The following is a 26,146-nucleotide window of genomic DNA, read 5'->3' as shown; positions in this document are numbered from 1 at the left end:
GTGGGCGCGGGCTTTTACAAGGTGGCGTCAGGGGTCGGTCCCAGTTGGCGCGGGTTTTCAAAAGTCTGAGGAAAACCCAACACGGGACCACGCCCTTGAGACCCGCGGAGGGGAGTCACCACAGCCCCGCCCAAGCCTCGGGCTCTTTAGAGGAGGAGGGGAAAAGGGGTGTGTGTGTGTGTGTGTGTGTGTTTAAGCCGAGGGAGGAGAGGACCCCAGAAGCTGGGGGTGGAGGGCACGAATGAAACCTTCTCGGTCATTCGAGGTGCACACCCTCCCCCCACGCCTCCAGGGGCTAATAACCATTTGGATCCTCAACACTCGTCTCCCCGCCCAGGGGAATTTGAGATCTAAGTCCCACCCTCTGGGCTGAAAGCCTGAGGCCAGAGAGGGGAAGTGATTTCCTCAAGGTCACGCAGCAAACGGCGCCCCGCCGAGGCCGAAGCCCAAGTGTCCGGCTCGCCTCGGCCATCAACCCCAGAACCGAGCCCCCAATAGCCCTACGCTGGGAGGGAGGAAGCAGAGGGTGGACGGGGACTGGATGGCTGGATTTGGGGGTGAAATTGCGCCGGACACCCTAGAACCCCAGATCAAAGTACAAGGGGGAGACTCCTTCCTGAAGCCGACCACCCAGGAGTCCCGCTTCGGGCGCCCCCTCGCGTGGGGCCGCGGGGGTGGGGATGATGAGGGACAAGGGAGCGCGGGGTGCTCGGCACCCAGTCCTACCTCCGGCGGGCTGGGACGGCGCGGTGTGCGCGGCCCCTTTAAGAAAGTTCGCTGGGTGAGTTCATCAAAGTTTAAAAACTCTCCGTGGAGAAGGGAAAGGGGAAAGAGAGAGGGAGAGAAAGGACGAGGGAGAGAAGGGAAAAGCCCCACCGGAGACTGGCGCGCCGCGGCCCGGGCCGGGGCGAGCCCGCAGCAGGCGGCGGGGATTGGCTGCGCGTTCCCCCGGAGACCGCGGAGAGGGAGGGGGAGGGGGGCTGGCCGGGCCCCAGCTGAGGCCGGTTCCGGCCCCCGCCCCCCGCCGCCGCCCGGCGCCCGCCCCCTCCCCCGGCGCCCGCCCCCCGCCGCCGCCGCCGCCGCCGCCGCCGCCGCCACGGGCGCACTCGCGGGTCGCAGTGAAAAGGCGGAGGCGGCGGCCGCTCCGGCTCGGCTCCGGTTCCCAGTGCCTCCCCCGCCGCACCCCCTCCCCGCCTCCTGCACCCGCCAAACTTGATGTGACCCCAGCCCGACGCTGCGGCTGCCCCTCTCACCGCCCCGCGCGCTCTCCACCGCCACCCAGCCCCTCACCCCCGGAGCGCACCGCTCACCTCGCCCCTTCCCACCTCCTCGCCGGGGCCGGGCGCCGCGCTAGCCCTCCGCGTTCCCTTCCCCTAGCCACCCCCACCCCACCCCCCGCACCATGAGCAACCTGAAGCCGGACGGCGAGCACGGCACCAGCACGGGCACCGGCACCGGCACCGGCACGGGCTCGGGCTCCAGCGGCACCCTGGAGGAGGAGGTGGGTCTGCGCCCCCGGGACTTGTTGGGTGAAGTACACGCGGAGGTGGGCGGGGGACGGGGCGCGCGGGGACCCGCGCGCGATCTGGCAGTCGCTCCCGGCGCCTTTCCGCCGTTGCCCTTCGGCCGGGGAGGAGCAGCCCGTGTCCGGCGGGCGGGGGCGTGCGGCCTGGACTACCCCGCCGGGCGGGCATTGTCTCCCCGCCCTCCCAGGCTCGGGGCCGGCCGTGCGCCGGCGGCCGTCAGTGCGTCCCGCGGTGGGTGAGCTGCGCCGTGTCCGCCCCACGCCTGCTGCCCGCGCGTCCTTCGTTCTCCACTCCGCCCCGCTCGCTGCCCTCTTCCGAGGCGCTCCTCCCGCGTGGCCGGGACTCCCGCCTCGGCTGGGAGGAACTGAGCGGGATTAGCACGGCGGGCGGGCGGCACCCACACTCCCTTGTACTTTCCGCCCTGACCCCTCCCCGTGACCTTGGAGGCCTGGGCCGGCCGCGCGGCACCTTGGTTCGCTGGAGTTGTAGTCATGGGGGTAGACGGCTTTCTTCACGGCCCCAGAGCTTGGGCTTTGGCAAAGATATCAGCTGACTGAGTTGGGAAGGAGATGCCTAAAGACACTCAGTTCCCAGTTCTCGTCTCTCGGGTTTTGCCGTGGCAGACAAGCCAGGACCCCAAAGCTGGCCCTAGTGGGATTCTGCTAGGAATGTCCACCGGCCATGTGCTAAGAGGAGGGAGTCTGGGGCGGCTTCGTGCAATCACCAACAGCTGGGTGGTTAATTGGATGTGGCAAAATCCGGGAGGGTGTGTGTGTGTGGGGGGGTGGATATAGCCTTAAGCTTATCAGTGAATGGAGACCAGAAGCTCGGCCCGAAGAGACAAAAACTGGTGTGGAAAGGGGGCAGCCTTCGCAGCTCTCTCTCTGAAGGGGCCTCTGCTGTGTCACTCTAGGGCCAAGAGACCCTAGACCCTTCCTGCCGCGCCCTGGCATGCTCTTGCCCAGGAAACCAAGGGCCAGTTATCCACCCTGAGCTCCCTTCCCCTTGGTCTGGGGGAGAAACCGCAGAGCCCCTGATGGGGGCTGGGTTGCTGCCTCCCTCCTATCCAGTGGCGGGTGCCCGCCCGCCGTGCTATAGGTTTGGTGCAGAATGGCGGCACTGGCCCACGGGCTGGGCTGGGCTCCTCACTGTGGGAGGGATGGTGGGAGGGTCACACTGCCAGTTCCCACTCAGCAATTCAGAGGCCTGCTGCCAGCCCCAGTCCACCAATGGCATGACAGCTTGAGAATCTAGGTCTAGATCCCGCTTTCTGTGGGGAAGGAAAGGAGGAATCTACAACCCTTCACTCTGAAGAGTGGCGAAGGGAAGGCCTGACATATGTCCACGAGTGTGGTGTGGGCTCTAGTGGGCTGGGGTTCTTTTGGCTCCTAAAGTCCTTGTCCTTCTTGGACCTTGATGCTGACAGGCCCTTGGCTTTGGGGACCCCATCCTGACTTTACCTGGTTGTTCAGAATCTCCCCTGAGAGTTGGGGGAGGCTGACAGGGTTGCTAGTGTGTGTGTGGTCTCTGCTGAAATTGAGGGAGGGAAGCCCTCTCCTGTGAAGCTGGGCAAGGACCCGGAACCACTTCTGCTAGAGGGTTGACTTCAGCAGGGACTTACCTCGCCGAAGAGACCCTCAGACCCACCCGTTTGAAATGGGAAGGGTGAACCACGTGGCCAGTCTAAAGTCTTGGAGGAATCGTTTGAGGTATTGGTCACTTTTTTCTAACTAGCTTTTTGAGAGAGGGGGCAGAATCATCAAGAAGTGGAATCCCTGCTCTCCCTCCTTGTGGGCAGAGGTGGGCTACAGCCCTGTAGTGCTTCAGGGAGTTCAGTGCAACTGGTGCTGGGGAGGGTGGGGAGCATGGGCTCCTGTTTAACAGAGGTCTAAGACTAAGGGCCCCAGTGATTTCTTGGAGCCCAGCGTCTGCTCTGGTCAGGTAAGCACAAGAATCGGCCCCTTCTCCTCATTAGCTTTCTGCACAGTGGGCCAAGAGCTCTTCAGCCAGGGTTCCATCTTGGATTGGTGGTTTGAGCAGGAACTAGACTTATTCTCTTTAGCTTAGATGCCCCCTAGGTAGGCAGTTCTACAACCCCCAAGAGCCACCATTGGGGAAATCCGCATTAGCAGTGGTGGTTTACTCTCATGGTTTACCCAGGCTGGCTCTTGGAGATTAGCTAAAGCAAACCTAGGAAGCCAAGGAAGAAGTTAGAGGTCAGCCCTCCCTGAGATGTGGCTGAGTAGGAGGTGGTTAGACCAGTAGAGATGGAAAAGACATTCCAAGAAGAGGGAATAGCATGTATAAAAGTAGGGGGTGGATTGTGGAGCCACATGGCTTGTTTGGGTGACTACCAGGAATTTGCTATGTTGCAGTAATATTGGAGGCCACGTTATGAACAGCCTGAGATCATGCAGGCTTGGGACGAAATTGGCATTTTTCTGCTACTTGAGAAGAAGATGTGTTTGAAAACTTCTAACCCTTTAACCCTTTGAAAGCTAAAGGAGGGCAGCAAGGAGTTAAGGGGAACAGCTACGTGTCCCTTTCAATCTAGAGGCCATACCCCCCCACCCCGAGGTGCGTCTTGGCTGGTGCCTGAGCTCCAGAAGGTGAGGCAGTACAGCACCCGAGCCCTGCTCAGGGCAGGCTTGCCTCTGGTGTTGCCCAGTCCCAGATTCAAGCATCTCCTGTCTTAGTGATTCTTGAGAGATGGCTGGAGAGTTACAGTGTTTCTGGGGAAGGGTATATGTGGTTTGAAAGAATATTTTATTTTGAAAATGGAGACATATTTTAATATAAGGCAGTGTTAAGTTACAGTAATGACTCGTTGGGGGCCCCCTGAGAGGAGGGTGGTGTTTGGAATCTTGGGGTGGGGAGTGGGGTTCAAGTTTCTAAGAGTTAAAGAAGTTTTATGCCAACCTAATGGTAAGCTCTAGAAAGGCAGGGATTAACGGTAGCTAAGGGAGCTACAGCTTGACCTGAGCGTCTTGGCCCCTCACTGCCCTCCGTCCCCATCTTTGCCTGTCCATAGCATCCACCAAAGCTGGACCAAGATCGCTTCTTGCACGTCTGGTACCCCAGGGTCCATCATGTGTCCTCTAGGGGTCTCTGAGGATCTAGCTAGGTCCCTGGCCCCTGGCAGGATGGCCAAGGTTAGCACTCAAATGAGTGAAGGAATTTCAGGGTCCAGTGTGTGACTTGGGCAGTGCTCCTTTTCTCTGCCATCAGAAATATTTGACAGAATCTGGGACATCTTGGTGCTCTGTCTGCAGACTTTTTTTTGGTATAAGGGGAGGGAGGCATCTATGCTTCCGGGCTTTTACCTGGAAACAGGACCCAAGTAGGTAGATCCAGACAGATTCTGGTAGATCAGACTCCCCTCCTCCCTGGGGGTTGTTGTGGATGTGTCTTCTCTGCTCAAATAACCTAATGGTAAGGCTGTACTATGCGTAGTAAACCCATACATAGTCTTTGTACCAGGCATTGTTTTGAGCACTTTACCGTTTTAACTCATTTAACTTCCACAACAACACTGTGAAGTACTTATTACTACTTTATAAGTGAGGAAACTGAGACACAGAGAGGTTAAATAACTTTCATGTAGCTAGTAATTGGGTAGGTTGGGGTTTGGACCCAGAGTTTGCTCTTAACAACATACTATACCCACTGTTCTGTTTTATATTGGGGGTTTGGATGAGACTTGGGGGTGGGGAGGGGAGAGGATCTGCAACTCAAGTTTTTTAGGGCTGAGCTTTAGGTGATGACAGGGTCCCAAGTACAAGCTCAGGGACTGGCTCCAGGCTAGTTCTCTTTGGGTTGGTGGCATCCCAAGACTGGATGGTGGGAGCTGTCAGCCCCTGCAGGAGGAGCATTTTATCACAGATAATGTTTAGAATTGTTATTGCGTGGTGATAAAAACCAGAACAAGTGAATTCTCTACAGACAGTACATCTCCCTTGTAGCCTGGGCTGGGGCTGACTGCCTTCACACCCCACCCCCACCCTTGATTCCCTGTTGCTTTGGGCATCTTAACTAAAAAAAATGGTACTTACTCTAAAGTGACTGCCTGTCGTTTTGGGGGGCCATTCTCTTGGGTCTCCTTATCTCCTCCTTCCCTGTAAGTGGGCAGCCTGGCTAGTTTGCCCCAGTAAGAACCAACTTTTAAATATCATTCAGTGTTTGGACATTCTGATTTCTCATCTCCATCTCTGGGGTGGGGCTGGGGGAGGAGTCTGGCGAGTACTGTAACTAGAGGCAACACATGAACTGTGGGATGCTTTGCTCTGCTTTCATGCTCTCCACCCATTTATACCACTGGTTCTCCAGACAGTCCTGGGAGATAGAAGAGAGGAGTCCTCCCACCTGCCCTGAGTGCTAAGCTCCTGGTCCAAGGCCACCCACCTCTGGTTACCCAGACCTGAGCTAGAGTGCTAGGTTCTGGCAGCACCTGAGCAGCCTCTGCTCAGCCATTGATTTTGGGTAGCAGCAACACTTTTTTTGCGGTACGCGGACCTCTCACTGTTGTGGCCTCTCCTGTTGCGGAGCACAGGCTCCGGATGCGCAGGCTCAGCGGCCATGGCTCACGGGCCCAGCCGCTCTGCAGCATGTGGGATCCTCCCGGACCGGGGCACGAACCCGTGTCCCCTGCATTGGCAGGCGGACTCTCAACCACTGTGCCACCAGGGAAGCCCCCACCTCCTTTTTGTGGTTAGCCAACCTACCCCTTCACAAGTGAGTTTTGGGCTTTAACTGAGAGAGGTCAGAAGAAATTATTGGAATAGGACCTGAGACCAGTTTGGGGAACCTTTGTTGTGATCAAGGCTGTGAAGAGCTTCCACCCAGACTGGTCCCTGTTCTTATGTGTAATTGTAGCCATATGCGGGCACAACTTGGGATGGAGGGATTCTTCTGTGTTGGTGACAGAGGAGCTCTAAACCGGAATCTAGGTCCTAGAAGTAGTTTCCATCCCTGAACAGAGACCCTCTCCCAACAGGAGTGTCCCTTTGGGAAGCATCTCTCGTCAGACTTCATCTGCCTCAGTCAGGTGGTGCACAGGTGTGGCGTGCTCTGCGCTTTGTGTTCACGTGCACGGTGCCGTGTGTTCACACTGGATTAACATCACATGGTTTAAGGGTTGGAGGTATTGATTTTGGAGCTAGGGGAAGTGTGTGGGATTCCCCTAGGACAATGCCTTGAATCTATGGGGTGGCATATAGCAGTGGTGACAACTGCAACCTTTGCCAGCCACAGGGTCAGGCAATAGATTGACATTGGCTGACCACACAGCAGTAGGAGGGACAGGGGAGGCTGATGGCACAGGAGGGAAGGGAGCCTTGCCCAGAAGCTTCATGCTGGAGACCCTGTGAGCCTGTCTTTCTTTCTTTCTTTTTTTAACATCTTTATTGGAGTATAATTGCTTTACAATGGTGTGTTAGTTTCTGCTGTGTAACAAAGTGGATCAGCTATACATTTACATATATCCCTATATCCCCACCCTCTTGCACCTCCCTCCCACCCTCCCTATCCCACCCCTCTGGGTGGTCACAAAGCACCGAGCTGATCTCCCTGTGCTATGCGGCTGCTTCCCACTAGCTATCTGTTTTACATTTGGTAATGTATGTATGTCCATGCCACTCTCTCACTTTGTCCCAGCCTGTCTTTCTGAGTTGCCTCTGAAAGCCTTGTCCCTGGCTCTGTCTGGAACCAAGTGGAAAGCAGGCCGCCCACCCCACCCCCACCCTGCCTCCAGGCAGCCTAGTCGCAAGGAGTCTGCATAGCACAGTTCACGCTATTTGGTTGGGTTCCCTAATGAGGTGTAGCGCAGGGCTCGCAGCAGGCTTTGACCAGGTGTGTTCCCAAGATGTGAAGCCTTTCCTTCCTGGGGGTAGAAGTAGCTTGGAGTATAAGGTCCGAAGCCTTATTTAATCCAGCTTAGTTCCTCCCGCCCCTACACACACACAGGTGGAGCTCTAGGGCACATTGCAGGCCCTAAAGGAAGAGCCCCAACTTCCCAGGCAACTTGGACTTGACCCCCAGCTCTGCCAGTGGCTGGCCAGGCACCTAACTCCTGAGCTGGTTTCCTCAACTGTAAAATGGGCCTGTACCACTCTGCCTGTTACCTCAGAGGCCTGTCAGGCTCACACGCCGATGGTAGGTGTGAAAGAAGTGGAAACTACAAAGTGCTGCCCAGCGTGGGGCCTTAGAGCCAAGCCCTGATAATGTGATTTGGGGCTGGAATTAGCAGGGGCAGGGGCAGGCAAAACACTGTGGAACAGCCCCTAAACCTGGACTTCTCCCCACCAGGTCAGACCATGATGACGATGGCGGTGTCCTAGGGGGGCACTGCTTGGAGGGAGACTGGGCGCTGTCCTAGCCTGGGAGCTGAGCAGCCCAGAGCTCCTTGGGGGAAACAGGAGGTGCTGGAGTTCTGGGAGCATGTGTGTTTGTATCTGCTTGCTGTACTGTCTGGCTGTATCTGCTTGCTCTTTTTCCCTGTGTCCTTGTTCAGCCCTTATAAGTCCTGGGTCTGCGGGCCATGTCACCACATTCCATCCACCTCTCGTCAAGTGGCCCCACTGAGAGGGACTTCTTTCCCCCGGGAGGCGTAAGAGCGACCTGCCAGTGCCAAGCCTAAGCACAGGACCCAGGCAGAACCCAACGCTCACCCCGCCCCCTACATATGTATACAGAAGAAAAAGGCCAGGCCGCTGAGATCTCTGCAGAGGTACAGTGACTTGCTCTGAGGTTTCTGTTTGGCAGCTCCGGTATTGCCCCAGCAGAGAGACCCCTCTCAAACCCCAAGGGTCTGGCTTCTGACATCCTGCTTTCTCACCCTCTCAACCTCTGCCCCTTCTTTACTGCTTTCTTTGCTGTCTTGTGGGCAAAACGAAAGCACTGGAGCTCTGAGCCCATGGAGGACAGTACCCGAGCATGACTCTGAGACTCCATCCCGTTCTCCCACTTCCCTGGTTTCTTGGAAGGTCAGAGTGTGAAGGGCCCTGAGGCGAGTCCACCCCTCCTCTTTATTGCTGAGGCAGTGGTGAAGGCCACGAAGCCACTTGCCTGGCTGGTGGCAGGACTGGGACTTCCATCGGCCTCCTTGACAATTGCTTTGAGGCTCTTTTTCTTTTGTTTCTGTGGCTGGTCTGTTGTCTGAGCAGGAGGCTGAGCCTGAGTCCTGTGTCTTGGTTCTCAATGACCCTTTTCCCCTTGCGGAAGCCAGAGCCGAACTGGGCGTGATGATGGCTCGTACAAGTTTAAAAAGGACCTTCAGTATCTTTACAGCAGGAAAGCTGCAAGCTTTATATAACGCAGGCTTGTAGCTCATAAACTCCCATGATCTGGCTGGTGGGGCGGTAGTGGGACACTGAGATGGGGTGGCTTGGGCTTCTCTTTGGACTCGGGGCTTCCTGGAGCTGTGAGGGGCCCTGCTCTCCCCCCACCCCTTCCCCGCTGCACAAGGCTGCTCTGGGAGTTGGCAGTCTTGTCAGTCTTCCCTTTGACTTCCCTATACCTAACTGTTTAGGACTAGCCATGGGATCATCCAGTGGAACCCCGTGCACCCCCGGTCAACCTTCTGCTAAGGACTGTTGCTGCCCTCTTAGCTCAGAAGCTGAAGGTCACTTGTTCTGGGCACCGAAGGCTGACCCCCACTGAGTGGGTTGGTGGTGTGAGATCAAGGTCTGCAAAAGAGCATTGACTTGTGAGCCGGGCACCTAGGGACACTGGGGCTGCTTCTGATATGCTCCGTGACTTCGAGCAACTCACTGGACCTCAGCTAAAAATAAGGTTTCTTCCAGCTCAGATGTTCTGCATTTCGGTTCCTGGAGAGGGCTGGGAATTGGGGAAGGATGTGGGAGGGGCTTATGAGAGGCTTGTTTTTCCCTGTTTGGATTTCCCTCCTCCCCCACCCACTTTTGTAAGGGGTGTTTTCCATCCAGATGACACCAGCAGGGCTCCCCATGCTAAGCAGTGAAGAAGAGGCAGGATTCAAAGCAAGCGAGTTCCTTGAACATTTTGATGAAGTGGTTGGTTGAAACAGTTCCCTTTCCAGATTGAATTCTAACTTCAGAGATGTTGGATTGCCACGAAGAATCAATTTTCAAATCATTTTTATCTCTTTGGTACGATGTTTCTATTGCCCAGAGTCAGTTTCTTAGCCTTGTGAGGCAGAGATTCACCTAGAAGGCAGGAGTTGTCTTCTAGTGGGGAGTGTTTCTGGTGGACCGCTGGGATTTATTTGGGGGTGGGGGAAGGGTGGGGATGGCCCTGATGTTTTCCTACCTCAGCATCCTTTGCGCCCCGGACGGGAGGTCCCTGGAGTCCAAGTCCAGGGTGCTGTCTTGGAGAGTACAGGGCTGGGGTTTGGAAGGAGGCTGTGGTTGTCCTTTGGAGTTAAAGCGTAGGGGGTTTAATATCCATGGACATACGACTGTTTTTGACAGCAGTGTTTACCCCTTCTGTCTCTAATAAAAACTGGTATTTACGGTGCTCATCCTCTCAGCCACAGTGTCCTGCTGCCACTGTTGCCTGAGGAGTTGAGTGTTCAATTCTCGGTATGAAGGTGGAGAGTGGCCAGGCCCCAGCCTGGGCTGATTGAGTGTGGCGTCCCCCCACTAGGGAGGGAGGGCCTCGTGGTGTGGCCCCTCGGTCCCCACACCCCAGTCCCGTCCCACACGGAGGCTTTCCTCTGGGGGGAACACCCCCTGCCCCGCCTCCCCCCCACAGCTCCCTTCCCTTGGCTTCTGCAGGACCCCCATGTGCTGGGCTCTGTGTGTGCCCAGGGCAGGACAGAGACCTCTAAGCAGCCACTGTTGAGGGAGCTGGCCTTGGCCTGGGGGCACTGGAATGACAGGTGTGCCTGTGCGGGTGTCCAGGCTGAGAGAGATGTCCACCTGGGCTGATGGAAAGAGGTCGAGTCCTGCCTCGAAGCCTTTTAGGCAGAAGCCTGAATTTCTGCTATTAGGCTGATGCCTTGGGTATCACTGTCACCTTGCTCCTGGAGGCTTCTGTTTACTTTCATTTTTTCTGAAGATCTGTAAACAACTGTTGGTTTGTTTGTCTGAAGGAAGATCATTACTGACACACAAACAGGAATGAGTTTGTCAGAGCACTTTCTTCCTACTTCTCTCTAAAACGTTGTCTTCCCTCTGGGCTGGGGAGGGCTGTAGTTTTCACCTTTACTGAGGGAAAGGGCTGCACCCCCCGGGGGCTCGGGTCCTCTGTCCTGCTGGGATTACAGAAGGTGCTGGAGAGGCTCCTTAAAGGGGGCGTTACCTCCCCAGGGGCCTCAAGAATAAGGCTGAGGATGGGGCCCACCACTTCCTGTGCCCTTCTCTGCCCCTCCCCGGAGCACTGGGAATGAGATGGGTGGCCTCCCGTGGAGGAGGGAGGAGCAGGGCAAGAGGTCGTTGGGAGCCCCAGGCACTCGAGGCCCAGCAGTAGCTGGAGGGAAAGGGCCCACGATCACACAGCAAATACCTAGCCAACCCCAGGAAGCCTGCCCACCAGTGATGGCCTGTGGTGTGGACTTCCTAGAAGGGGCTGGACTCTCCCACCCTCTTGTTCCCAGCACCCCCAGGGAAGGATAGGCAGCAGGGCTTGCTTGAGGGACGAGCAGCCTCAGGAGTCCCCAAGCTTTGCTGTCCAGGGACACCGTTGTGCTGAAGGCCAGTTTGTTGCCCTAGGCAGGCCTGGCACTGGCTGGGGCCTCCAACGAGGCCAAGTCTGCTCCTGACCATCATGAAGGCTACACACCATGTCTGTGATGTCCTGTATGGGGGACACATCTCTGGCCAAGTTCCTTGTCCATGTTGAATTCGGTGCTTCCAGTGGGTTCCTCAACATGTGTCTTCTTTTACTGGCCTCTAAGGATTCCCCATCCCTTTTTTTTTTTTTTTTTTGCTGCGCAGCTTGTGGGATCTTTGTTCCCTGACCAGGGATTGACCCCAGGACCATGGCAGTGAAAGCGCCAAGTCCTAACTACTGGACTGCCAGGGAATTCCAGAGGATTCCCTATCCTTTTTCCACCTCTCCCCAGTACCTTCTCCAGCCTGTTCCAAACTTGCCTTCCATCTGTGCCAGGGACATGGCTGTGGTCCAGCACAGTCTGCTGGTACTTGCCATGAAGATGACCATTTTAACAGGACCGTGGTTGCTTTCAATGTTTCAGGGCAGGAGGGAGATATTCTCTTGGGTTGTGTGGATGCTTTTGGAGAAAGAGTGAGTGTATGGAAGAAGGGCCTAGGTAAACAAGTTTGGTTCCTTCTAGCAGCCTGGGATTGTGTGAGCCACCCCTTATGCTTCCTCCAAGTACCTTAAAATAGTTTCATGTTGAATTCTTGTAGTAAACTTGTGGAATAGGCGGTGGGATCTTTGGCTGATCTTTCCATCTTGACATCAGTGGTGGTTGGTCCCTGAATACTTGTCTGCGCCCAACCTCTCTGCTGAATGTTGCACCCTATTGCTGTGAGGCTGGCACCAGCAAGGGGCATGGGAGGAGTGGTTGCCAGTGTTGGCCTGGGACACAGGACTCATTGGCCAGGCCTTGCAGAAGTAACCACATGTCTCTGTCCCTGCCATCCCTAAGGATCCCGACTGTGCAATTAGATTGCCTTGTCACCTTCCTATTCTGAGCCTCAGTTCCCTCATCAGTATGTATGTATGTATGTATGTATGTATATATGTATTTATTTATTTATGGCTGTGTTGGTTCTTTGTTGCTGCGTGCGGGCTTTCTCTAGTTGCGGCGAGCAGGGGCTACTCTTGGTTGCGGTGTGTGGGCTTCTCATCTTCTCTTGCTGTGGAGCACGGGTTCTAGGCATGCAGGCTCCAGTAGTTGTGGCTCATGGGCTCAGTAGTTGTGGCTCGTGGGCTCTAGAGCGCAGGCTCAGTAGTTGTGGCGCACGGGCTTAGTTGCTCTGTGGCATGTGGGATCTTCCCGGACCAGGGCTCGAAACCTGTGTCCCCTGCACTGGCAGGCGGATCCCTAACCACTGTGCCACCAGGGAAGCCCCCGTCATCTGTAAAATGAGGGTGTTTAACTAGTTGATCTCCACGGTGCCTTCCACCTCATTCATGGCCTCCCTGGGGAAGAGGAACACTAAAGAATCCAGCGACCGCGTAAGGTTGTCTCACCTGTGTTCCCAACTCCAGGCTGATCTGGACCTGACCCAGCCTCACTAGGCAACCTTATAACTAAATGGCTTGTGGTACCTGATAGGTGAGGTTTTTGTGCAGGTCAGTGTTGAGATTACGGGACCCTGAAGTGAACAAGCATATGGTTGAGCCTCTCCTGTGTGCTGGGCATAAAGTGTGCTCTTCATCCTGGAGGTAGAGGGTACCCGTGTTGTACAGATAAAGAAGTTGACATTCAGAGAGATGAAGCAGCTTCGCCAAGCCATGAATAAAGCTGGGATGCAAACTCCGGTCTAACTAACCAAAGCCTTTCCCATTTATGGCATCACTCTTCCACCCTGGACCACATCCGTTTCTGGCTGTGAGTCCCTTCTTTGGAGGGACTGAGGTGTGTAGAGACGGGGGAGGTCTCAGATGTTGAGCCTGGCTTTAGGCACCTTGGAGGACAGGAAAGTTTTGAGACTTGCCTCCTATCTCTGGGTTTTAGAGTCCAGGTGAGCTCAGATGGTGGGACCAGTGAAAGACAAGGCGTCCTAAGGGCCCCGGAAGACTTCAGAGGAAGGAAAGAGGGGTGAGGAAATAGAGGGACCTGAGGGATGGATGCCCTTCAGTTAAGGAATGAGAAAGGGGTGGTCTGAGGGGCAGTGTGAGCAGCTGCCATGCCCTGTGTGGGTGCTTCTCGGGGACCCGGAGTCTGTGGGCCGGGGCAGGACCTGATGGAGTTGGAAGTAGCGTGGTGGGTAGGTGGGCTCTGGAAACTCTTGTTCTCTCTGCATGTGTCCGGCCAGCCTGCTAAACTCATACTTTCTGTCACTCCAGCTTTGCCATCATTCTAATCAGGCACCCAGAGAAGGGACTGGCTACTGAACGGATGTGTGGCAGCACTTTACCCATCCATGGGGCTAACGAGGCTGCCCAGGTGCAGCTGCCTCTGTCCCCACAGCCAGAAGAATGGCACAGATGGCTGAATCAGTGTTCCTGGGTCTTACCCAGCTTTGCTCCTTGCTGACCCAGGCTTGCCTGAGCCCTTTCTGGGCTTCAGTTTCCATGTCTGCACAGGGTGATAGGCAGAGGGCATGTCATCTGCCAGGGTGTCCAGGGTCAAGTAAGAACCAAGGAGAGCATTCAGGTCAGGCTTCCTGTGACTTAGCCTCCCAGCAAAGGGTCTGTGAACTGGCAGACGGGGACCCACCACCTAACCCATAACTGCCTTGATGTCAGCTTGTTTCCTAAGGAATGACCAGGCACAGGATGCAACCTGTATTGTAGCCTTTAGAATCTAAAAGATGGGAAGCCAGGGAAAAGAGTCATCTGGCCCAGAGAAGGCTGGGAACCAGAATCTGAGCTGGGAATGAGGGAAAGTTCCCCTATACTCACTCCCCTCCCCTCCGCTAAGCAGGAAGCTTTGTGCTGAGAACTTTCTATTTAAGGGGGCCTCTGGGGAGGTCTGGCCAGAAAGGAGCCATTTGAGGAAGGGTTTAAAATTAGCCGGGGTGAAATGGGTGGCCCCTGGGGAGAACTGAGGCAGAGGTTTCTGTGGGCGGCTCTGGCTTTGCATCTTTGACCCAAAGCACGTCCCCTCATCCCAGGGAGGAGGGAGTAGCACTGGTCCAGGCCGATCCAGCAGGGCCCTGGCTGGCTTGTACTCTTTCAGTCCATCTTCTGTGGTGGTCTGGGCGCCCAAGTCCTGGCACCAAAAAGCAAGCATCATCTCTACCAGCCTGGGTGAGTAGTTGGGAGGGAGACCTGGGTTTTAAGTCCCAGGTCTGCTGCCTTTAAAAAACAAGCTGCATGACCTGAGCGAGGCACTTCTATTTGGGGGTTTACATGTAAATGAAAGGGCTTCCATCAAAGGGCAGAGGGGTGTAGAGGATGGCTGCCCTCTGGAGTCCAGGAACTCAATTCAGCCCACTCTGGAGCCTGGGCTGTCCAGTTTCTCCCATATACTTCTGGGACAGGGCAGTGCTTGAGAGCTGCGTGTATAGGGACACAGCTGCCAAGGGCTGTGAGATGTACAGAACCTTTACCCCAGGCCCAGGAGCAGAAGTGTGTGTGGCGAGGAAAGGCATCACCAGAGGGGGTGGAGGTGTCCTAACTGGCACGGAATTCTCCTGGGTTTGCTTCTTGGTGAAAACTCATGTGAGAGAAGAAGCTGTCCTTACCTATTTTATCAGCCATGGGCTTGGAGTTATTCCTGTGTGGCTAGGGGTGGCGACACTTGTTATGGGCAGCTATGGGGGCTGGTTTCCTTTGCCACTCCTGGCTCTGTTATTGACATCTGTGTTCATTGGAGGGGGGGGAGGGAGGGAGAGAGGGAGAGAGAGAGAGAGTGTGTGTGTGTGTGTGTGTGTGTGTGTGTGTGTGTGTAACTTTGCCTGACTGCCCTGGGTTCCTGATTCAAGCCATTGTCTCCAAGAAGGCTGTTGCCTCAGTTCCTTCAGCAGGCCATCACTAGAGCATGGAAGAAGTTCTTTGGTGCCTCTGGGGGGGGATGTGGCCCACTAAATGTTTTCAAAAATAGCCACATGTTGGGTGGGCTGAGGCATGTGAACTTGTTCTTAAGTCGGCAGTGACAAGTTGAGAAGACTTACGTTTGGCTTAGTGGTATGACATGTGACTTGAAACAGGAGTCAAGGGAATTCCCTGGCGGTTCAGTGGTTAGGACTCTGCGCTTTCACTGCTGAGGGCAAGGGTTCCATCCGTGGTCAGGGAACTAAGATCCTCAAAGCCAGGCAACCAAAAAAAAAAAAAAAAAAAAGGGAGTCAAGTGTGTGGGGAAGCTCTGCTCTTTTGGATTTTTCGTTACTCAGAAAGCACAGTTTCAAGATGTATTTTTAATGGATCTACACTATGGAAAATCCTCCTTCTCCCATTATAATTATTGGCTGATCTGGCCTCGCTAGTTGAGCATTGGAGGCCAGCAGCATTTAACCAGCAGTGGTGAATTAGGGAAGTGTTCCCGCCAGCCCTCTCCTGGACCTCACCCACTGTTTGGGAGGTCGGGTTTGGCAGGAGTCACAGGATGGGCACCTGGTGTCTAGACCTGGCTTCAGTGCCAACTTGTAACTTTGTTGAGGGCAAGGCTCATAACTTACAACATCCTCTGCCTCACTTGAAGTTGGCAAGATCCTACACATTCTTCAAAACCCAGCACCATTGTTCCATCTCTGACTCCTTCCCCAAGTCCCTTATTCAGTAAACATTTAGTACCAGCACCATGCCAAGAACTGGGCAGAGAAGCAAGAATATAATACATTGCCAGCCACTGAAGAGCCTACATCTAGCGTGGGAAGCAGGAGGAGATGGATGTGAAAGTGCTGGGCCCTCTGATGAAATCGCTCCAAGGCACAGAGTTTACATCTTTGCCTCCCCGCTAGACCAGACGGAGCCTTTCTACCAGGAGTCCATGGGAATATTCTGAAATATATATACGTTTCTACTTGTGCATTTTTTGGAGGTAAGACACCATAGCTTTCTTCAAGTCTCAAAGGGGTCCTTCATCTGTCTTGTTAAACAGGACTCTCTCCTTGAGGCTGTTTGGCAACAGACAGTCTGCGCAGAAGTGCTCAGCTAGTGCTTGATGTGACACCTGCAGGGTGAACCCAGAGAAAGGAAGGGGTCCAGAAAGGGTTTGTTTTTTTTTTTTTGCGGTACGCAGGCCTCTCACTGTTGTGGCCTCTCCCGTTGCGGAGCACAGGCTCCGGACACGCAGGCTCAGCGGCCATGGCTCACGGACCCAGCCGCTCCGCGGCATGTGGGATCTTCCCAGACCGGCGCATGAACCCATGTCCCCTGCATCGGCAGGCGGACTCTCAACCACTGCGCCAGCAGGGAAGCCCCCGGAAAGGGTTTTGAAAAGTTAAATGCTATGAAACTGGGTGCTCATTTGCCTCAGCCTCCAAATGAGCCTCAGGCTCAGGAAATCCTGAATTCTTCCTTCAGCCCTGGAAGGATTCCAGTTCCTTCCTGAAGGAAGAGCCATCATCCCTGTTCTTCTGTCGGCCTGGCCCTGACCACTGTGGTCTCTTCCCCAGGTCCGGACACTGTTCGTCAGTGGGCTCCCTGTGGATATTAAACCCAGAGAACTCTACCTGCTCTTCAGGCCGTTCAAGGTGAGTCTGGACCCAGCCACCCATGGGCAGAGCCTAGGATGGAGGAGAAGCATCAGGAATGAATAGCAGACCTGGATTGGGCAGCAGGAAAACTAGAAACTGTGATGGCAGACCTGGGTCTCTGTCCCGGTTCTGCTAACTCGTATGTTGCTTTCTGTCAATTGCTTAGCCTTTCTGATCCTCCGATTTCTCATCTGTATAGTGGAGACAGTAGAATCTCAGTAGACTTTGCCGTATAAGGAATCTTTGAGATTCAGCATAGCGTTTTCAATTTGCAGATAAGAAAACTTAAAAAGGTGAGGTCTGTGCTTCCAGATGACAGGCTAGGGGAGCAAAGGGGAGTTTCCACATGAAATGATGAATGCTACCGCATGATGGCCATCCCATGTGCTAGGCCGCGTGATACGGGACACAAAGACTGAGGGCACTCAGCGGTGGTGAGATCAGAGTGGGTCACCTTTGTGGGGAGAAGAGTGTGAGCTGGGGAAAGGCAGGGCTAGGGGGTTGGCCAGGGTAGCACAACAGAGGCTTCCGACCTTCCTGTTAATGACCACCTCTCTCTGCAGGGGTATGAAGGGTCCCTGATCAAGCTCACATCGAGACAGGTAATTTCTCTCCAAGGTTTTTCTTTTTCTTTTTTTTTTTTTTTTTTTTTGCGGTACGCGGGCCTCTCACTGTTGTGGCCTCTCCTGTCGCGGAGCACAGGCTCCGGACGTGGAGGCTCAGTGGCCATGGCTCACGGGCTAGCCGCTCTGCGGCGTGTGAGATCTTCCCAGACCGGGGCACGAACCCGTGTCCCCTGCATTGGCAGGCGGACTCTCAACCACTGCGCCACCAGGGAAGCCCTCCAAGGTTTTTCTTCCTCCCAGCCCAGACCGACTGCTGAAATTGGAACTGAGCCTGTTCTCTTTTCCTCAGTCTTGAGGCATCTGGCACCTGAGACCTGCCCCTGTCACCCCTATCCTGTCCTGGGCTGACAAAAGAGTAGCCTCCATAGGTCCCCTCTTCTTACCAGTCAGCTCCTGGTCCTCCCTCTCTGGCCCTTGAGAAGCCACAGTGGGACCCGGAGGCTGAGGACCATAGAGGTTGTGGCTGTGCTCTGGTTCCTGATGCCAGGAGTCCCAGGCTCAGAGCCTTCAGGAGCCATTTGGGGACTGGACTGAGCCTTGGCAAAATAAAGTTGGAGAAGTTTTAAACCTGTTGTTCCCAACCCGTGCCCCGCCCTTATAAATGAATGAATGAATGAATGAATGAATAAATAAATAAATAAATAATATATATATATATATATATATATTAAAAAAAAACCTGTTGCCCCTTGATTGAACCTGAAGCCTTTCCATGCCCTTGATACATTATTGTCCCCTTTCGTGCTGGGGAAAACACTAGAACTTACTCTTAATTACCTGCATACATTAAAAAAGAAAGACTTTTACTGAAAGGGTGATGTTTAATGCAGCGGGATAAAGCTGTATTGGCATCGTTTCCCAGAATGTGGTACCTGGATGAGAGAGTTTTAGTGCCCCAAACCAAAAATATATAATTCTTGTCCATATATAATTATATAAATATATAATTCTTGTCCATATCCTCCCTGTGTTCTAGCTGAACATAGGGAGGATATGGACAAGAATTATATATTTTTTTGTTCTTTGTTGTTTTGTTTTGTATGCTTGAAGGGGAGATGGAGTGTTGGGAGAGATGCAAGGGTATTCTCTCTTTTTCCTACTAGCCTGTTGGTTTTGTGATCTTTGACAGCCGGGCAGGAGCAGAAGCGGCCAAGAATGCATTGAACGTGAGTAGACAGAGAACAGGCCTTTCTCTGACCCACAGACTTCTAGGCAATGGGTATTCCTGTTCGGTCTTCTGCAAACCTTCCCCCACTCCATGCCCAAGGAAAGGGCCCACAGATGTACCTTCCCCAGCATCCTGGGGCAGAGTCTCTGGCTGCACTGTCTGTGCCACACGTCACTACTCACAAGACCCGAGCAGTGTGTCCTCTGTCTTGGCCCCCGTGTGGGCGAGTCTTTCAGGCTGAATCATTTCTGGGGCCCTTCCGTCCCCACTGCAGTGGACAGGCTGGGTCCTACAGTGTAACACCTTTCCCTTCCTTTCCTTCTCACGTAGGGTATTCGCTTTGATCCTGAGAACCCTCAGACCCTGAGGCTAGAGTTTGCCAAAGCCAACACCAAGATGGCCAAGAACAAGCTAATGGCTACACCAAATCCCACCAACGCTCACCCCGCCCTAGGAGCACACTTCATCGCACGAGACCCCTGTGAGTGGCACTCAGAGTGGCCATCTGCTGCCCTTTACCTGGCAGAGCTGGGGGGCCCTCGTGGATGGAGTTGCGTGCAGAGGGCATCACTGAGGGCATCAGTCCTGCCTGCCCGCCCCTTTTCCAGGAGCTTCTTGCATCCACCATTACCCATCCCTGTGGGTCCCATGCTTCCTCCCTCCCCTGCAGCCTTTGCTGGACCTCAGACTGAGCTCCTGAGCTGTCGGTGTCGCCCAGCTTCCCTGAAGCCCCCTCTTGGTTGGGATGAGCAGAGACCCATCTGAGGGCTTCTTGAAGCAGACAGGATGCTCACCAAGCCTGACCAAGTTACCATGGCTTCTTTCCCAGTCTTGGGATCCTTCAGGGGAGCCTGAGAAGGGAGCTTATGCTCAGTGATAGTGCTGGGTCCCCTTCTCTGTTTGGAATGGGGTGCGCAAAGGGGGACCCGCATTCTGACAAGGGGGGCTATTGTCTCCCGTCGCAGATGACCTGATGGGGGCCGCTCTGATCCCCGCATCCCCAGAGGCCTGGGCCCCCTACCCTCTGTACACCACAGAGCTGACCCCAGCCATCTCACATGCTGCGTTTACCTACCCAGCCGCCACTGCTGCTGCCGCTGCCGCCCTACATGCTCAGGTAAGCCTGTCGGGGGGAGAAGTACGAAAGGGGAGAACAAAGGCTCTGAGTTGGCCAGGCTTCATTCCTACCCGGCCACGGGCCACCCAGGTCCCCAGAGCTGCTGCAGAACTGCTGTCTTGTAACAACAGTACCTTTGGGGTTTGGGGTCCCACAGAGGGGAAGGAAAGGATAAGCTGTGAGGCCACATCGAGGATACACTGCAAATGCGAAGTGTGAGAGACCCACCGTGGGTCCACTGCCCCCTGGACTCGCGCGGGCAGGCTGTGCCGATTCTGCCTGTGGTGACAGACCTGAGTGTGGTCACTGGAGCCAGGCTGCCTGCCTCTGCTTCCTCCTGTCTTTGTGAACTTCAGAAAGCTCTGAAAGATTTCTGTGTCTGGGTTGTTCTTTTTCACTCATCTGGAAAGATAAGAATAGTAGTATCTGCCTCAGGTTGTTGTGAGAATTAAATGTTAAGCCGTGTGAGGGGCTAGAATTGTACCTGGAACATCCGGGGTGCCCAGTGAGTGTTTGCTCTTTTGTTCGGGGAACGTGGGCACCCTGCATTGTGACCTGGGCTGGGGCGGGAAAGATGCAGCCAGCGCTTCTAGGGGAGAGGTGGAGAGGGCACGGCTGGGCTGGGAGGGCTCTGTGCTTGCCGAATGCCACGCCAGGTGCCCGAGAGGGGCACAAGCACCTCGCAGATTACAGCCAGGCCTCTGCGCGGCAGTGACAGGGCACCGCCGGGGCAGCGCGGGAGGGCTGCGGTGAGCGGCGAGCCCACCTGGGCCTCTCGTCAGTGAAGTGACCAAGAGCTGAGGCTCGTGAAGAGCGACCTGGCTGCTGAGAGGGAGAGAACGGAGGTCTCCTGGCTGGGGCAGTAGAAGGGGACGAGGAGTTAAAGGGTGTGAGAAGCCAGGAGGGAGAGTTCCCAGAAACTAGAAGCTGAGGCAGGAGGAGTGGGCAGCTCTGCCAGTGGGAGGGTCAAGTGCGTGTCCATCCCTCTGAAGGGCTTAGTGACCTGGGTTCGCCCAGTTCCAAGGTGGAAGGTTCAGATTCCCTGACTGCCACCCTCACAAGGCGTTCCCCCGGCCACGGCAACTTGGCTTGTACCGAGGGCAGCCGCGTGGTTCCGCTTGGCACTCACCCGGCGGCACACCACAGACGGCTGGAAAATTGATCGGCGTAGGGAGGCGGCGAGGCTCTTCCTCTCTAGGGCAGCATTTGGGGGACTTAACCGCAGACCAGTTCTGTGGTGAGTGAAGGCAGTCCTCTGTGACCCGGCGGAGTGTGGAAGGCAGCTGGTGCTCCCCGCCAAGAGGGGAGTTTAACTGCAGGGGCCCTGTGAGTCCTCTGATCCCAGCTGTGCCACCTGACCTTCAGCACGTGACTTCACCTCTCGGCCTCCGTGTTGTCCCCATCTGTAAAACGAGAGGGCAGGACCAGATCGGATGGAGAGGTTCTACCCCGTCTGCTGAGACGCTAGGCCATGACAGTGTGAGGCGGAGGTTGGGAGCCAGGGACAGTCAGGATGTCAGATTATTCAGGAGCGATGTCTCTGCCCTTTTTGGGGCGGCCCCCCAGCCGGCTGGGAGGGGTGTGCTGCTGCGGGTCCCTAAGCTTCGTACACGGGACTGTGTGCCCTCCTCTTATCTTCCTTTCCAGCTTCCTCCCTCCCTCCCCACGCCCTGTGGCTGTCCAACTCCAGTCCAGCTACCTTGGTCCAAGTCCTGGCTCTCTCTTTCAACCCCTGTGTGACCTTGGGCAAGTTCCTTGATCTCTCTGTGTCTCGATTTCCTTGTGGTATGATGATCGTCGTAGCTACTTTAGAGGGTGGTTGGTAGCCTATTAGCATAGAGGGAGCCCTACATGCTTATTATTTAATGTCATTATTGTCTAGTTCCCTCCAGGTCCTCTCTGAGGCTGGAGGCCTCACTGTGCCTGAGTTCCTGTCTTCTGGTCTCCCTGGGAAGGGGATGCAGGCCCCCTCAAAGGATAGTGACCTTTTTCGGGAGGCAGCCCCGATGACAAGCGATTGGATCAGGTGGTGACTAGTTCCGTCCTGCTACTTGAGTTCTCTGGATAGTCGTTTCCTCGATAGTAAAACACACTGTTAGGACCAAATGTAGTAATAGGCATGAAAGCATTTTCGAAGTAGTATCACTTTCTCTTTCCCTTCCAAGAGCCCCCTCCATGCCCCCGATAGTACTGCCCCAGAGGTGGAGGCTGAAAATGCCTAAATGAAGGAGGTGGACCCTGGTGATCCTCAGGAAGTTATTCTTTTTTTTTTTTTTTTTTTGCGGTACGCGGGCCTCTCACTGTTGTGGCCTCTCCCGTTGCGGAGCGCAGGCTCCGGACGCGCAGGCTCAGCGGCCATGGCTCACGGGCCCAGCTGCTCCGCGGCATGTGGGATCCTTCCGGACTGGGGCACGAACCCGTGTCCCCTGCATCGGCAGGCGGACTCTCAACCACTGCGCCACCAGGGAAGCCCAGGAGGTTATTCTGAACCCAGAGGACCAGTAGCTGCGTTTTTCTGCGCCTGGGGGCAAGGAGGTGACTTGGAGAGAAGGCAGCAGCTGATAGACAAAAGGGGATGAAAACCGGTCCTTCCTTTCTGTACCCCACCGTATACATCCTGACCTCATGCCCTTTGCCAGTAGCTTGGCCTGAGCGAGGCATCCTCATGTGGCTGCAGGGATGAGACCTGCAGGAAGAAAGGGGCTTGGAGATGGTTCAGTCCTGCTCTATCTCGGCACAAGGCTGTCTTGCTGGACCTTCTGATCCTCTTGATAGAATCTTCTCCTTTCAGAGGGTAAGGGTGGCAGGGGCACACTGGGGTCTGGTACATGAAGATGGTGGCCTAAAAGCAGGGATTCTGCATGTCCCCTTGCACCCCAGGGTCCTCCCAGTTTGGACTTCTTTTTCCATTTCGACCTGAGGGTATGGGGGTCTTTCAGTGCAGCCCTTTGCCCCCCCTTACACTGGCTCAGCCACTTACTGATGACCTTAAAGTTACACGTATTCCCCTGCCTTTATTTTCTTATCTGTTTAATGGAAATGATAATAACATCAACTTTATAGGGCTTTTCTGAGGATTAAATGAACTTAGTGTATGAAAACTACTTAGACCAGCATCTGGCACATGCCAGGTGCTTCATAAACATTAGCTATTAGAGGTCTGCATTCATGGGAAGAAAAAGACAGGGTTTTTTCTCTTTTTTGCCTTTGCTTATCATCCTGCTCCCCAAAATATCACTACGTTTAGTCCTTAGACTTGGTAGGTAGTTGGACACAGGTGTATAAGTAAATCCATGGGTATGAACCTTTTACAAAAATTACACATTTAATCTTTTTAAAACTTAAATATTAGGACATGCTTCCATGTCAGTAAGTATAGGTCTACATTCTGGATGCCTGGCTAGCCTACCAATGTATAAGTGTGTCTACCTCCCTGTAGATGGCAGTGAGGTTGTTTACACAATTTTCTTTTGCTCTGTTAGGCTGTGCTGCCATGGATGCCCTTGTTCACACCTCTCTGGGCACCTGTCCTGCTTGCTTTCCTTATCATAAATTCCGAGAACTATTGCAAGGTCAGAGTGTAGACTTGCCAGTGTGAGTTAATTGTATTGTTTTGACTTTGTGATGAGTGAGGCTCCCTTATTTGTTGGCTGTTTCTATTTCTTCTTGTGTGGGTTCATCCCTTTGCCCACTTTTTGGTGTATCTTCTCAGTCAGTCTGAGGGTCTGAGAGAGGACCGTGTGCCCCCCACTCCTTTGTTTGGGTGCTGCCCCTCTTGGAGCTGTAGCCATTCTAGATGCCCATGGGCTGTCCCTGTGGGGTAGCCTCTTAGGACCCCCAACCCCCCTGTGAACAAGTGGAGGCCCTGACGGGGGACTGGCCACTTGCTCCCTGCTGTGCTGGCCGTGATCCCTGGGCCTGGGGTCTTGTTCTGAGCTAGGGCAGGAAGAGACCGTGCTTCTTTAGAGAACCTGGACCACTGGCCTGTCCCAGGCATCTGAGGAGAGTGGAAATGTAGCCCTCCAAGTACGTTCTGTCTAGTTGGGTTGCACGACCATCCCGAGCTCAGAAATTAGGGCTTTCCCCTACTTCCTCCCCAAGAAGGCGGTGGCTCATCTCAGGCTGGAGGGAAAGCTGCTGCGCTGGAGCCCAAGCCGCAGCACCTAGTGGAGAGGGTGGGGCTGGATGGAGCAGGCTTGTTGTGGGGGCCCCTAAGCAGCCGGTGTTGGAGGAGGGCAGGTCGGAGGCCTCCAGGGTCCCTCCCACTCTCGTCCAACGCTCTCCCCTTGTCCAGCCCTGCAGGGCACCCAGCCTGTCAGGTGCTTCCTTGCCATGGGGCTGCTCCATCTGGAGGCTGGGTGAAGTGCGGTGGTCAGGGTCCACTAAGGCTTCCCTGAGCTGGACCGGCCGCAGCCTTGTCCGGTGGCAGCGGTGCTGGTTTCCTCATTGTCCCTCTCTTAGGGAATGAGCTCTGGTGTCCAGCCGGGCTTGCAGCTGAGAGGGCAGCCCACGACTCGGCAAAGGGGAGGAGAGGCTTCCTCCCACTCAGCTGTCAGCCAGGAAGGGAGGGAACTGCTTCCAGATGTTTAGAAGACATGAGAGAAAATAAGGTGGCCTCTGAGGCTGGATGGCTCAAAGAGGCTCTTGACCCTTTCTGTGTGGTGTGGGGCTTAATCAAGGTGGTCCTGGCAGCCTGGGGTCAACTGTGTGCCGATGACAGCAGTGCCACATCCTTGGAGCCCAGGAGCCATCCCGACATTGGTCAGGTGGCCTAGGCCCTGGTCCTGCTATGTGCCAAGTGTCCTGGCATCTCAGAGTAACCAGCTGCCAACTTCCTGCTGAACACGGGGTGGTCAGAGTCCTGCGCTGTACAAAACAGCACCTAGAATTTGGAGGGGGCACAGGAGCAAGTTCTCAGGAAGCTTTCATCAGCCACCAGATAGCCTGGCGTTGCTCGATATCTTCGCTACTTACAGAGGCAGGGATTTCTGGCAGCCAAGTGGGTAACTGGGTCTCACTGCTGGAGCGTCAAGAGGGTTGTCTGTATGCCCAGCTGCTACTTGGTTTCCTCATCGGCTCTCCTGTGCCATCCCTTTCTTTCCTAAGAGAACCCCGGCTCCCCTCTCTGAGTTCTCTTCCCACCCCCTCACTCGGGGCCCTGTGATGCCCTGCCGCCACCCCTCCCAGGTGGCCACGGGTCAGGCCCGGGCGGACGTGCTGTCTGTAACCGGGGCAGGCGGCCTCCCCGCAACCTTGGCTTGGCACCCAGCATGGCTCACCGTCCGGACGACTGGCCCATGGGGAATGGAGTGCATGTCATTTCCTGGCCTGTCTCTGGGAATCCTGCTTTGGGGCCATTGCTCTGTGGGGCCTTCTAGCAAGTACCAGGGTTGAGGTAGCTGCCAGGCTCCCACTAGAGGGCTCAGCTGGTAGGTTACAGATCTCTCAAGTTAGGAGGCTTGTAATGAAGGGAACGGGGGTGGGGGTGGTGGAGAAGCTGAAACGGGGCAGCGGCGGGGGCAGCGGCGGGGGCGGGGAGCATCAGCTGGGTCTTGTCTGTGACTTCCTTGGATCCTGCAAGGACAGGACCAACTTCTGGGAGTCCTGCCCCTTGGAGACCACACTGACTTTGGTTTCTAATGTGTTTTTACATTCTGTCTTATCTGATCCTTGTGGATACCCTGTGACTTTTAATCATCTCTATCCTGTAGCTGTTGAGGACACTGAGACTCAAAGAAGTTGAGCAAAAATGTGTTAGGTGCATTCTCCTGATGTTAGGAATTCCGCACTCTCCCGGTTAAGGGGGAAGGGCAGACTGCTGGGCCGGTGCCCGCGGCTGCCAGCACTCCACCCGGTACAGTCGGGCTCAGTGGAGCGTGAACGCCTTCGTAACCCTTCTCTCATTTGAACCTCTGTCCTGCAGAGGAGGCAGGTCAGGTGGCACTCTCCCATTTTCAGGATGAAGAAACTGACGCCCAGAGGTGAGTAACTGGCCCTACCTCCGCCGTCAGTGCCAGAACCAGGACTCCGACAGGGTCACTGAAGGCCGTGTTTCCCAGGCTCCCCGATCAAGTGAAGGGACTGCACAGCTAGCTCCTGACGTTGGCTTCTCTTGCAGGTGCGCTGGTACCCTTCCTCTGATACCACCCAGCAAGGATGGAAATATCGTCAGTTCTGTTAGTTCTTCAGTAAGTGCTGGCTCAGAGGCCTGGGATGGAAAGTGTCTTAGAGCCTGGCTCCCTGCAGGGCTGTGGTTCCTCTGCCTGAGTCCAGGAGCTCGCTGGTGCTACCCCAACCTGAGCTTGCGCCTGGGGCACTCTGGCTGGTTTTCCCCTCTCCTCCCACCCTGCCCCCCCACCCCCTATCTTGCAGCCTCCTCGCAAGGGGAGGCCCTGGGTTCAGCTCCAGTCCCATGCATCTGCTCATGGCCACCTCTTTCCCCTCCCTCCAGGTCTGGT

At 55.1% G+C, this 26,146-nt stretch overlaps 1 protein-coding gene across 1 annotated transcript; it reads left to right on the top strand.

The window, feature by feature from the left end:
• Positions 1-680: 680 nt before the first annotated feature.
• Positions 681-25,869, top strand: RBPMS2 (RNA binding protein, mRNA processing factor 2; the record flags this gene model as incomplete). Its single annotated transcript, XM_079701159.1, has 8 exons — positions 681-781; positions 1,378-1,501; positions 16,697-16,774; positions 17,341-17,379; positions 18,507-18,569; positions 18,902-19,052; positions 19,537-19,688; positions 25,807-25,869. The coding sequence occupies 8 exons, from the start codon at positions 681-683 to the stop codon at positions 25,867-25,869; spliced, it is 771 nt and encodes a 256-aa protein (XP_079557285.1).
• Between the last annotated feature and the right edge of the window lie 277 nt (positions 25,870-26,146).

Source organism: Hyperoodon ampullatus (assembly GCF_949752795.1).
Source record: "Hyperoodon ampullatus genome assembly, chromosome: 3".
Taxonomy (NCBI): Eukaryota; Metazoa; Chordata; class Mammalia; order Artiodactyla; family Ziphiidae; genus Hyperoodon; species Hyperoodon ampullatus.
The sequence above is the reverse complement of the archived record's forward strand: the minus strand, read 5'-3'. Positions and strand labels throughout refer to the sequence as shown.